Here is a 14,014-nt window from a genome sequence, read left to right on the forward strand (position 1 = left end):
GATTCTACAGGTTGGGCCTTCCTGCCCTTCTGCTGCTGGGGTGCTACATGTGCCCCAGCTTCGCTGTTCTGCTTCCTTCCCAAGCAGCAGCCTTTTTCCAGTTGTGCACACACACATACTGTGCAGTAGAGGTTTACTGAACTCATCATTATTCTGTATTCACACACACTGAGCAGTGTCCCTTAGTAATTAGCTTTATAATGATCTACAACCATTTGTACCAACTTGCACCCCTCCTTGTTGTGTTGTTCTCTGTCACTCCTGCCTAACGCTCCTTAATCTGCACTTTCAAGGTTGCTTTTATTGATAGCCAAGATGAAAATGCAAAACACAAAGCAAAATGCCAAGTTGATTAGTATCATATTTATTTTGCAAAGACAGATTGCAGATCACTTTATTTGGTATACATTCTGTGCTCCACTACGTAACCTTGAAGACTGTGTTGCCAAGTCAAGCATTGCTATTAGGATTGCTCATTATGTAGCTCAGTGTTCTGACAATTTGGCCCTCTGATTTAAGTAGTACCTATTGCACCCTATGAAATGTGCAAAAAAGACCCACACAAGAAGTGCTGCAGCCTTCCTGGCAAGGAAGGGTTTGCTTCCCCTTTCAAGAGAGTGCATTTCTGGCAAATGTGCCGTATTAAAACCTGCTCTGTCCTTGGGTGAGAAAGAAGAAGGCTGGCAGCATGGTTATTATTAGTAGCTTCTCTCAAGTAGAGATTTTAATTGGCCTGTAGAAGTCTCCACACATCCCAGGAGGTGAGCAGTTCTTTTACAGGCAGCTGAACCTCTGTGTTCAGGGGTTAGGTGCTGTGTGCATGGCTGTGCCATGAAATAGCAGCCAAGATGGACACAAATGCAGGGATCCCAGTTTCCCAACCCCTATCCCAGCAGGTGGAAAGATCTGCAGAAAGAGGCATGCAGTGCAGTGGGATGCAGTATTTCTTCTGCTCCACCGCCCCGTTAGGTGCTCCAGCAGAGCTGTGCCCACAGGCACGTGATGGCAGCTGCCTCCCTGCCACCTCCAGCATTGCCCCACGCTGTTCAACTGAACAATGCCTTCACATGCTGAACTAATTTTCTTTCAACTCCACGCACTGAGAGACTTGTGTTTCTTCCTGCTCTTCCTTCCCTAAACATCTGTCATTTAACTGGATGGCTTAAACTCTTTATGCCCAGTTTATTAGTCTCTCTGAAAATGACCTTCAGCTTGGTGTGGAAATGCGCTCAGTGGTGGAAGCACCTGCTCCTCTTGTGATGGTTTTCATTACTAGGGTAGAGAGGACAAGAAACTTTCCAGCAGCATTTTGGGGACTGGGAGCTGATGACTGTGCCTTTTTCCTAAAAGAAGGAGCAGCGCCATCTAGCACGCTCCAGCACTGTCTCTGTTTCATCCAATCTCTGGGCAAAGACACATTCAATGCAGATGCAGCAGCAGATGCCATGGGCACTGCTCCTTCCTTGGCCACATCAGTGGAAGTTCTGTCCATCTATCTCCTCCCTGTCAGAGGCTGGGAGGCAGTGGTGGGCTCCCACTGCATGGTGCTGTGCCAGCAGGGCTGGGCTCCTCACCTCATCGAGTTGTGCAGTGCTTATAGATGTGAAGGCAAGGAGGAGAGCAAGAGAATGGGCTTGGAGCAGGGAGCCTGTCTGGGGTGTGCTGTCACAGTAAGGAGGAAAACATCACAGTGAGGAGATGTCTCACAACTGCTTAATGTCACATCTTCACAGATTAATTAATAACTGCTCTTTATTTTTTTATTATTTATTTATTTATTTATTTTTGCATAATTCTCCCTTGCTTTGTGGACTACTGCTAGGTTTGGCTAAACTAGTTGTTTCAAGATCCCGTCTTGCCCAAATCTCACATTTCATACCATGGATGCTGTCATTGACACTTACCAGGAACATTGGATATGTCACAACAACTGGTGTGGCAAATGATGCTGGCCACAATGCTCATGGAAAAGCTTGGTCTTGACCTTTGCTGTGAGTTTCTTGTTGGATGCTAAAGGGGTCCTCGTTTCTTCTGGTTTCAGGTGGTAGCACAAGCAGACTTTGAACTGCAGCTGCTTTAAGGCCCATATACCACTCAAATCTGCCTGCAGATCTGCTGTGAATGTTTAAAACGCACCACTGTTTCCTACAGCATCTTGCATGCCATCTGTTTTCCAAATCACTCTCCTCAGCTGCACAATTTAATTACTTGGAAAAGTACAAGAGGGGGGGTGTGCGGAGATGTATGTAAAGGGAAGCTGTTTGTGAAAGCTCTGCATCAGATTCTCCCATTCATTGTGGGGGTACTTGAAGGTGCAGTGGCACTTCAGAAGCAAGGGGGATCTGATCACCCAAACAAAACCCTCTGATTCCCCATTTCCACGGTGGAAATTTGCAGAGAGCAGAGTTTCACCACACTGAGGTCTCATACACGGGGCGTAACACAGCATGAGCCCAAAGCCAGCTGTCCAGATCTGTTCCCTCCTCTCTCCGTTCTCTCTTCCTTGAGGATAGTTCCACCCATCCGCCATACTTGAACCTGTGAGAAAGTCAGTGCTAGATTCCTCATTTTCCAAACCCGTCACCCCTGTTCCTCACAGATGCAGTGGGTGAGCCAGGGCTGAGCAGCCAGGCACTACCATGTGGGCTGTGGGAACTGGGGAAGGTCTGAAAGCCAGAAGGACGATGTGTGACAGCCCAAACAGGCCATGGGCCCTGGCTGATCAACCACAGCACACTTGACAGCAGCTCTTCTTTTTTTGCTTTTCTTCCCCTCTATTTTTGCCACTGACATTCTGGGCAATTTAACACAAGATGCCTGCCTGGGAACTCTGGGGGGAGGGGGGTGCTGTGGGAGCTGCATGTTCACCAGGACGTTGACAGAAAATTTGTCACAATCCAACCGGATCTAATTGGCATGATGTGTAAGAAACAGGCTCCTCAGATATTTTTAGTGCTCCTCAACCTTTCTGGCGCGGATCTGTAGGGCATTAATTAATTCCAGTTGTCTGCCAGTTCAGTTTCTCCAAGCTGGACTCGCAAATAATTTGGCTCCAGGTGTCTTTTAGATCCAGTGATAAGATAACAAGATGCTGGCATTTATTATGCTTGGTGTCTCGAGCACATCTTTACTGATCTGTTGGATACTTTGGACATTATCTGAGTCTTTATTACCTTTTCAAGTACCCATCTTTTCTCCTAGTGGTTTCATTACTGCAGCTTCAGTCAGTGACAAGCAAGAGAAGTGCCCCCAATTAACACATGCACCTCTCTGTATCTCTTTGTTATTTGCATCACATTTTTCTCCCCAGCCATGCTGTGTGCAGCATTCAGATCTTCACTTTACTGTCCACATCTGATTATTTTTATTCTTTTTACAGTGTAGCTCAGTTCACACTACATCTATTCTGATGGCTTTACTATCTGTCATCTGGTCTGTGACTTCCCAGGAAGTGTGGCCTTTCTTATCCATAATGCCAAGGGTCTCCCCTTTAATTTCAGGTTTCTTTATACTCTGTAGGACAGAAAACAGAACGGAAGGGCCTTCCTTCAGTGTGGGCTGCACTGGAGCCTCACATCTGCTCTAGGCTAAAACCAGACCTTTGTCCCATGTGCCCAACAGGAGCAGGAGAGTGGGATTATAGTGTCAACATTCCCAGCACTCTGCTTCTCTGACAATCAGTGGAGCTGTAAATCTCTTTCTCACCAGCTGTGAATTCAGAGCTTCTTTCGGAAATGCTGAGTGGCTTCTGCAAAGCAGTGAGCGGCTGAAGGCTCTGAGACAGCCCCAGGCCACCTCCATTCAGCAGGGCAGTGTAGCTCAACTCCTCCTCCATCCCCAAGCACAGACAGGATGCAGGGTTTGCAGTCGGTTCATTTAAGCTCATGGATGCACACACAGGCACTGCAGACACCTGCTAAGATATGTTTAGTCAATCCAACCACTTTTTTTGTCTTTCATGACTCCTGCCTACTTTTGGATATTTGGGATGGGCAATCCTAGGGAAGCCTGGGATGATCACTCTGGACAGACATCTCTGCTCTAGATATGCCTGTGTGTGATCAGATGTGACACTCCTGCTGTTCGCTGTCTCCACAGCCAGTGAGATCCTACGGGAAGTTCTGCAGCCCTCAGGTGCTGATGGTGACTGCCCTCGCGGGTTAGAGAAGATGGAGGGGACAAGGTTAGGTCACAGGCACAGGCAAAGCCCCTCAAGTGTGTGAGCAGCTCCACTCTATCTGGGTGCCTGGCTCCCACTCCCAAGGGACAAAGCTGACAGAAATGCTACAGCTCTACTGGAAGCAGAGACAAGGACTCAATGAAAGCATGTTGCTCTCCATGCGAAACAGGGACCTCATCTAAGCCAAATTTGTGCTCTTGATAGCCCTGCAAAGACTTTTTATGGAGGCATTCTATTAGTGACTTCATTGGCTTTTTGTCCTCGCCAGGTTTGCATCCGTGCGGGAAATCACACTTGGTAGGCATTGCTCAGCAAAGCATGCCTCGTTCTGAGGCCTGGTGCAAACCAGAGGAGACAGGCACATGGAAAAAAGCAGCTGTGAGAGCTGGGCCATGCTTCAGTGCTGCTGGCAGACAGACACATCCCTCCCGGAAGGCTCACCCAGCTCACTCTGTCTGAGTGCACCCCATTTTTTGAGAGAGCACTGCCTCTCCTTGAGCCATGGGTCAGCATGTGGGCTCCTTGTCCCGAGAGGTCTCAAATTGCAGGACATGACTTTGAGGTTGTGGCCTTGGTGCTGTGGCAAGAGGAGCAAAACACAACAAAGGGAAGCTGCTGCAGGGCTCCACTCAAACACCAAAGACAAGCAAGGACACAGCGTGGAATTTGGCAGGGATTTTGGCACAAGCATGGAGAAGGCCATGTACAGAAAGGCCTGTCCTCGCCAGCACAGCACTGGTCAACGAGGTGCCCAGCTTTTGGCTGCTGCTCGGGGCTGTGGCTGTCAGCTGCTCTCAGCTGCTGTGTGTGTGCCCAAACACCCCCAGCTGGGTCCCGGCCTGCCCCACTTGCTCCTGACCCTGATGTGGATAAAAGGCTGATTGTGGCAGTATTATTTCAACAGGATCCATCTATGGTCTTCTAAGTAAACCAGAGGTGCTGGAGACCCTCTGTATTGCAGTTCCCTGCTGCACTTTGTAAAACAACCTGTATTTATTCTTGTCTGCAATGCTGGCCATGTTTCTCCCGTGTGGGGATACAAACTATACATGATTCCGCTCTCCTGCACCCATGCTGGCTTCAGGACCCAAAATGCCTAAGAGGTGAGCTTCTATGTCACAAAGAGAACATCTAACTCCCTCTTGCTTTCAGTGCACAGCTCTCAGTACAAAATAAAGCCTAATACATCATTCCTCCTTTTAAATAAACAGATTTATCTTGTCCTGAACACTTCCTATGACAAATAAGGACTAACTGAGACACACAGAGCAGGCAATAAGTATGCCGCTGCCCAGCACCCTGAACCCACAGGAATGCTAATGGGTTTCAAGCACTGTGGCAAGGGAGAAAGAAAGAAATGCATTTGTTATAAAGCGTGGTTCAGATCCTCAGGTGGTAGATGGTGATGTAGCTCCAGTGCAGCCTTAATTGGTACAACGGCTTTGTGAGGTGATGTCTCTCAAATAACAGGCACTCAAGTTTCTGAGATGCACTGTTGGTTCAAATGCACATTGTATAATCCAGACCATATTTGTTTGGGGGTAAGGGCAAAGAACTGAGGATGCAAAGAACTGTATCTTTCTGCATGGGCACTCATCCAGCCAGAGGGCAACAGCAGAACCCCTTTTTTCCCAATAGGCTGAGGATTCTGATGAAGTTAATGTTCTCTGAAGACCATCTCACTTGAAATCAAACTCACTTATGACCTTTTCTGAGCAGCAGGACAAGAAGATCCATAATGCAGAGGCAGTCACACAGAAGACGAGGATGTGATTTTTTAAATGAATGTTTTATTCATGAACTACTTATAAAAATGTGTAAAATACACTCAAATATATTTGATTTGTTGACTGAAGCTAAAAATATAAAAATATACTTAACAAACGCATAAATTAAATTGACAAGAGTAGCACAATTCTGTGTTCACCCAGTGTTTGTTAGGAACACAAACAGAAGCAATTATATAGCATATGAGAATGGAATATGTGCTGAAGACATTTTTCAGTCACTTTACTCCAGGCACTGGCAAACAATTTATGGCTAACCATATTCAAACTATGTTCTTTTTTTCTCTGTGAGCCCTGCTAGAGGGCAATATATATTTAGCTACTTGATGTTACTCACAGTATTTCTTTAGCTTTCAAATAAAACAAAACCCAACAAAGTCATGCATTTCAATCTACCAGCATCATGTGCCCGAATTCTGCAGCATTTGCTAAATGTAGGCAGCTCCAAGTCCCCAGTATTTCCTACCAGTCTTAAAAAACACCTCATTCTGAACCAGCTGTTGATCTGTGAGGTCATTGCCAGCGGACCCCTCAGCATTGGCCATCCCAACAGGTGGGGAGTTTGACTCTGTCAGCTTGGGAGTTAGTCAAGGGCACAGGGTGTAGCGGGAGCTGCCCATGTGCTGCAGTGAGCTCTCACCTTTCATTCAAGGCACAACCCCTCGGGGCTGTGGGTCCCACAGCTCACAGAGCCCAAACATCTGTGACAGGGCCATGAGGGGAGTGACTGCTGTTTTAGGCTGTGTCTCTGAATGTCAGATGCGTTTCTCCGCTCTGTGACCCTGGGAAGAGATGCTAATGCAGTGATTAGGTGGTTGCTGTTCTCATTCCTTTAGTCCACATATTAACTCCCAGGCTGAGGAGCACGGCTGTGTGCTGATGTACTCCTATCTGCTCAGTATTTAACTTTCTGCTTTCTAAGTCAAAGCACGGATAGCCGTATACAATACACAATATAAACGTAAAGCTCACACATTCTTTTTTCCGTTCTACAACCGAAATGAAATTCATAGCATATCACGGCATAAAATAATATTTCTGGCAATTTCAGGCACGTATATAAGCTGTATAAATAACTATAGCAGCAGAGAAAAACGTATAAAGTTGCACTTTTATGACATCTTCACAGTATGCCTTTCTCTCACTCACTTTTGTGTTCCATTAGTAACAAAAAATATCATTTATCAACTCCAGCTATGCAAAATCTACTTCTTTACTATGATCGGTAGTGGATCTTGTAATTTTATTGCACAGATTAAAAACATTTATTATATTTTTTTTCATTATTAAATAACTTTCAATACAAAAAATTTGAATCAAACTGAAAGCCCAACCCTACAAGTGCTTCAGAAGTTGCATGTTACTTTTCAGACTCGCATTCCAGTTGACTTTCATCAAAGAAGTACTCAGGTAGCTTTGTGGACAATGAGGAGATTCACAGGACTGGGCTCCAAGTGTGCAAATCTTAGCTTATGGATCAGCAATAACACTAGCCTTGCTTTATAACATTATTATCGGGAAACATCAATAAAGGAGTTCTGAACATCATTCAGATGTTCAAAACAGAAACATCCTCTTCATCAGAGGATGTCATTTTCCTTAAGAGCTGTCTTTGTGCAGTACAAAGGCTCCTTCAAGTCCGCTCTTGTTACATTAACAATTTCCCTTTGGTTCTGCTATTTAGCTTACAGGCACAGTAAATATCATTAATTACACGGATAAGTAGGTGTCTCATATTAAAAAATGCTACATATATACTTTTAACTTATTCTCAGTTGTTTAACACTGGTTTCATATGACCAGAATTGGCCAGAAAGCAGAACCAGAGCCATAAGGTGTATGCACATCTCTTGCATGAGATGTAAAGCTGTTCAAGAGCATTGTGCCAGAGTATGTAAGGTAATCTGCCCTCTTACTAAGGGATAAGGAGGAAGAGGCTTGTGAACTGTGTCAATTATTTGCTGAGAGAAAAGACAAAAAGAACAGTTTGCTGTGACATCATCATTTTGGGTGCAGAATTGCAAACTGTAGGTGCTGCTAATTGAGCAGAGGAACATTAAAATGAAGAGCAGAACAATGCACGCCCTTCTGAAACAATTAACAGTATACAAACACAATAGCATGCAATCAGACTTCTGCCATCCAATCATGTATTATTGAGCCACTTCCATTTCCCTCAGCATAAAAAAATGACACAGTAATATACAGTGAGACAATTTATAGAGTGTATTTGGTATGTCCTCCCAGTGTAATTGCACTGCTGGTGAGTAACACGATCGCCTTTCCTCAGCTACTGCTGCAAAAAAGAGAGTACTGATGCAGTGCACGTCACACAAAAGCAATTTTCATGATGCCCTAAGTTCAGCTGTTATTAGTAGAGCCAGCAATCAGTCTAAAGCTGCCATGTTTTTGACCTTGCTTGCTAACATGAAGTCTACGTAGCAAAAGAAACAGAGAAGGAGTAGGTCTGCAGTAAATCTGCCCCATTCTTTGTGCTTTTGCCTACACTTCTCTCTATGAAAGGGGCTTCCACTGTGATGTTGTTTCCTTCTTCAGATCCCACTGCGGGCGGTGAACCTTGAGGTTCGTGCGAGGGCCGAGAGGGATGCACAAGAGGAATGAGCCATGTTCTCAGACAGAGCTACCTAAGGGGTTGAATGAGCCTGCAGGTTCTGAGCTTCTGCAGCACCCGAGGGCGTTTGGTCAAGAAAGGATGAGACTCCAGCTGCAGTAAGAAGGAAGAGGCACTGTCAGGCTGGGTCCTTCTCTGCAGGAAGACCAGAGTGACATGGAAATGCACAATCTTGCTGGTTCTGTTTTGGAATGATTTAAGAAAACTCTGTCGGAGAAACCTTGCAGATTCCTTCACCCACTGTCACACAGGTGTTCCTACTGCAGGGAGAGTATGGCTCCAATAAGTCATGGCAAAGTCACAGCAGTCCTGTCAAAGAGCCACTGCAGTTTCTAACTCAGGCACTTAGCTTAGATGTATTGGTGGCTCTCTGGAGGCCCTCAGGAATACTGATTTCTCTGCAAAACAGAAGTGGAATCTAAGCACTTGTCTCCAGCAGCAGGCTACGTTTTTTTTCCAGGTAATGAATGGGTAGATAGATGAAAGGAGAACTAACAAGCACTTCCTTCTTGCGAAGAACCACTGTGTGTTGCCTCTTTTCTATTTAACTGAAGAGGTTTTATAAAGACAAAGAACAGCTGAACAGTGTTCAGATCAGTTCCTTGAAGAAGAAGCCTCTTTCACAGAGGAAAGAAGACGTTCCTAAACTGCCTGGCTGGGCAGGACACCTGGTGGGTGCTCCTGGATTACACTCCTAGCTAATCACAGGATGCTCTGAGTGCATCTGATGATTAGCACAGCGAGCTAATTATCCTGTGAGACTGCATTCCCAGGGTTACAAATGAGCCTTTTTCTATTCCACCTGCCCTTGTAGTAGTGACATGAGCTAACATCAAAGCAGAGGAGTCCTGTGTGGACATGCTTTCCGTCTGTGAAAGCAAACAGCCCTTGAAGGAGACCTGCACTCAGGCTCAGGCAGCTACGCTGCAAGCACCTTTAGGCTGAAGCCAATTGTGTAAACTGTGGTATATATATCTTTGTAGGTCTTTATCTCAGTAAGTTTGCAATCTCTCTCATTTTTAAGCAGTCACACTGTTTTAATGAATTTGAGAGCCTTCACATCCTCACATATCTCTTAAGATAAGTGTAAAAAGAATTTTCTTGAACAGCTTTCTTGTTATAATTTTACACAAGTACAAATGCACAGACACATGCTGTGCTCTGATTCTGCTCTCTGAAACCAGGGTGAAGAAACCAGAGAGTGACCTGCTCCCCTCCAAGGATGTGTGTGGGGCAAGTCAGCGAGACTTCACGGCAGCATGTGTTGTTTGATATTTTTTTACTATGTCACATTAGACTGAAACAGTTGCTTCTAGTGAGGTGGACCCTATGTTACGTGGCTGTTATCAAGTTCTGTAAAAGATATGTCATAGTGGTATGAGTGGTGTGGATTTCACCCATTTCACAAGCAGTGAGATTAAAGTGTAGAGTAGCTTTGTAATTCTTATACAGGACTACTGTTCTCTTTCTTAATAGTAGCTTATTTCACCTTACAAATACTGAACTAATTAAAAGAAATTAATGAGGCTCTTCTTGTAGGATTTTTCTGTGTGTTAAATGTCAATACATAACCTGCCCCAAACGCAGCAGCCCTGTTAACAAATGCAATTTAAAATAGTTTATGTAGAACAGTTTACAAAAACTGTGATAAGAAAAAATAGTATTATCTGAAGCTTAATATTAATATAAACATTATAGAAAAAAATACATATTTACATAATGCCAAAATACAATTATATACATTAATATCTATTACACTTAAATTATATAATATCTTTTAAAAAAACACCAGACCAATAAATAATACACAGTCTCAATAGAAAGGTCTGGTACCTTTCTAGTGCACGAAATACAAATATAAAACAGACAAACAAACCCCTACTTAACACATGTGGTCAAAAAAGCAGGTGTCTGTAACATTCTTAGTGCCTTGAATAAACAGCATCTGAAAGCAAGAAATACTGTGATTAGAAAAAAAAAAAAGAACACAGGTAGCTTCACGTTCATCTCTGCCTGTTCACTACAGTTCTCTGTAAGGTGGCTGTGGAGCAGGCTGGTGGCTGATGTAACCACTCAAGAGCTGATCTCACCTTTACTTCTGCTAGCATTTCCCAGCTTGTTGAAAACTCCTGTTACTTCAGTCTTTAGCTTCTGCCAAGCCTGGTCTGCCTGCTGATAACTGATTTCTATTAATGATCTTGACAAGGGATTGAGTGCACCCTCAGTAAGTTTGCAGATGACACCAAGTTGGGAGGGAGTGTTGATCTGCCTGAGGGGAAAAGGGCACTACAGAGGGACCTGGATAGGCTGGATCGATGGACAAAGGCAAACCGTATGAGTTTCAATAGGGCCAAGTGTCAGGTCCTGCACTTTAGTCACAACAACCTCAGGCAACCCTACAGGCTTGGGGGGAAGTGTCTGGAAAGCTGCCTGATGGAAAGGGACCTTGGTGTACTGATGGACAGTTGGCTGAACATGAGCCAGCAGTGTGCCCAAGTGGCCAAGAAGGCCAATGGCATCCTGGCTTGTATCAGGAACGGAGTGTTGAGCAGGACTAGAGAAGTCATCCTGCCCCGTTCTCAGCACTGGTGAGGCCTCACCTCGAGTACTGTGTTCAGCTTTGGGCACCTCAGTACAGAAAGGACATTGAGGTGCTGGAGCAGGTCCAAAGAAGGGCAACAAGACTTATGAAGGGCTTGGAGAATATGGCCTATGAGGAGAGACTGAAGGAACTGGGGCTGTTCAGCCTGTGGAAAACGAGGCTGAGGGGAGACTTTATTCCCTCTTCCAGTATCTGAAAGGTGCTTACAGCAAGAGTGGGGTTGGTCTCTTTTCACTGGTGACAGGACGAGGGGAAATGGCCTCAAGGTGTGCCAGGGTAAGTTTAGGTTGGATATCAGGAAACACTTCTTTACAAAAAGGGTGGTTAAGCACTGGAATTGGCTCCCCAGGGAGGTGGTTGAGTCGCCATTCCTGGATGTGTATAAAAACAGTTTGGATGTGGTGCTCAGGGACAAGATTTAGCGGAGGGTTGTTAGTTAGGGTAGTATGGTTAGGTCGTGGTTGGACTTGATGATCTTTAAGGTCTTTTCCAACCTGAGTGATTCTTTGATTCTACAGACTAGATTAAAAAAAACCTGTTTTGATTCCTCATCCTATAACCTTAATTTTTACTGTCCAGCTTCCAAGAGCTACTGTGATCCTGCAGTCTCACCCTGAAAGCTTCTAAAAAGCTGCTAGGGATGAGCTCTACATAGAGACAAAGGCCACCTCTGTTCACATCTCCTGACTGGTCCTCTATCCATGAGAACAGGAGGTGAAGGACTGTGCTAGTGCCAGGTCTGCTACTGCTGCCCCAGTAGGCCAAGGCAGGGATAGGAGGCACTGATACAATGACTCCAGGAAGATGACTTCCCAATAGTAGTAGCTCTTCTCTGTCCCCAGCCTCTCCTTAGCAATAACAACCACTTGAACTTTTCAGCACACCTCAGTTTAGGTCAGCAGGACCGTAATGTCCTGAAAGATCCACCTCTTACTAGGAATTTCCAACAACCTGATGTTTAGGACACTCTTCTGGAACACAACAGACTCCTGTTCACTATTGGCTATAATGGGAATCATGGTTGTATCTGTATGATGGGAACATTTCAGGAACATTTATCAACATGGGAACAGGATACGTGATCTGCTGTCTTCAGTACATGCCAGGGTCTGTAGTAATAATCGTTTCCCTAAGGCCACAAAAGAAACCTAATCTTGCAGTGTTACTCAGAGCTGTTGTGCACTCCAACTGGTTGTTGAGGACCATGGTGCCTCAAGATGTAGCTAAGATGTGATCACAGCTGCTTCCTCTGTTTTCCACTGGGAAGTAAGACTGAGTTTCTCGAGACTATTTTCTCAAACTTAACAGGGAGCTCAGACACCCAAATGGCTTAAGGGTTTTCAGGCAGTGAGGTATATGTGGGTTATACAACATTCAAGTGCTTTTGTGGGTGTAGCTCTAAATTCTTATTTCCAAGGAACTGGATATAGGCTAGGAAAAAGGAGCTGAAAGAAAGGATGGAGAGTTGTTGGAGTAGAAGAAAGCACAGCCTTGGATACCTACATAATCCATTAAGACAAGTAGAAGTTTCTTCAGAACACCTATAAAGTCAACAGAAAATGGGGAAAATACAGAACAGAAGCTGAACGCCAAGGATGACAGAGGAGACCAGGAATTCCAAGCAGTCTCAGTATGCTGAAAAACAAGGTATAACAGGAAGCCAGCATCAGGACAGGGAAAGGATTCAGTTCATCCAACAGCATAGGAATCATAAAGTGCAAAACTCTCTCTGTCTCTCCCCTGTGCATGAGGGCAAGTAAGAGCAGCAAGAGAAGTTACAAATACTTCACAGAATCATTTAAGTTGGAAAAGACCTTCCAGATCACCACGTCCAACCATCACTACTAATGAAGGAGTTAGAGTTGCAGAAACATGGTTGTTAAGCCCCTTATGAGGCTGATGGTTGAGAGTAACAAGAAAACACAAGTGAAGAAATGAATGTCCAAGAAGAGAACAAATATCAGTGATGAGGGATTGAGAAATCTGCCCCCTGGATTACACTGTCAATGATCTATTAAATTTGAAATATCCCATAATTTGATAATTTTCCACTTACCTCTGTGATACTCAGGATTCACATTTTCATATATTGGAAACAAAGGATTTTCTTGTTCACTGCGAAGTTTTCTGGCTCTTAACACATCTCTCACACATTGATGCAGATACACATATTGACACTGCAAGATATACACATATATTTTTAAGTCACCCTGGGAAAAGTAATTACAGGCTGACTCCCTCAGGCAGAATCAAGAGCAGTGTTATAAATGAAAATATACTTCTAGAATTCACCTCTTTTTTATTGTGGTAATACAGTAGACTTTTATAATAATCTGTTTTTAAAAACAGTATCATTAAAACATAATTAAACATAAACACGTTTTGATTGATTATATCATGACTGAAAGCTTCATCAACTGCAAGGCATAGTTTGACATAATGCTGTGTTGGATAGCTGCTACTCTGAATGCTTTGTATAATTTATGTGCAACTACTAATACGTAAAGGGAAGCATGTGGAAGAAACAAACAGCTTCCCGGATTCTTTTTTTCTCTGAAAAGAAATATTTTCTACAGATGTTATTAAAGTATAAAAATATTTCAGAACTTTGATGAATGCCTCTATTTTTTTAATCCCACATATGTTATAAAGTTGCTTCTGAATACACAATGAATGACGATCATCTTTCTGCAGAATGCCTTTCACTAGAAGGGAGCTGAGATGACATTCACAACCAATGCAGAGATGGTCACCATGATGTTACTGACTATCAAACTACCATTATGAAACAGATTGTTAAATCCCCATGTGTT

General features: G+C 44.1%; 1 protein-coding gene across 2 annotated transcripts in view; it reads right to left on the reverse strand.

Annotated features, from left to right (window-relative positions):
• Positions 1-5,950: 5,950 nt before the first annotated feature.
• Positions 5,951-14,014, reverse strand: part of PTPRB (protein tyrosine phosphatase receptor type B) — a 65,763-nt gene continuing 57,699 nt past the window's right edge. For both annotated transcript variants that reach the window (XM_048941036.1, XM_048941044.1), the window contains 2 exons: positions 13,258-13,378; positions 5,951-10,544 (listed from right to left, as the gene is read on the reverse strand). In XM_048941036.1, the coding sequence (XP_048796993.1) occupies positions 10,522-10,544; positions 13,258-13,378 (144 nt within the window). In that variant the 3' untranslated portion in view covers positions 5,951-10,521. The remainder of the gene's footprint in view (positions 10,545-13,257; positions 13,379-14,014) is intronic.

This window comes from Lagopus muta, chromosome 1 (genome assembly GCF_023343835.1).
Source record: "Lagopus muta isolate bLagMut1 chromosome 1, bLagMut1 primary, whole genome shotgun sequence".
In the NCBI taxonomy this organism is placed as follows: domain Eukaryota; kingdom Metazoa; phylum Chordata; class Aves; order Galliformes; family Phasianidae; genus Lagopus; species Lagopus muta.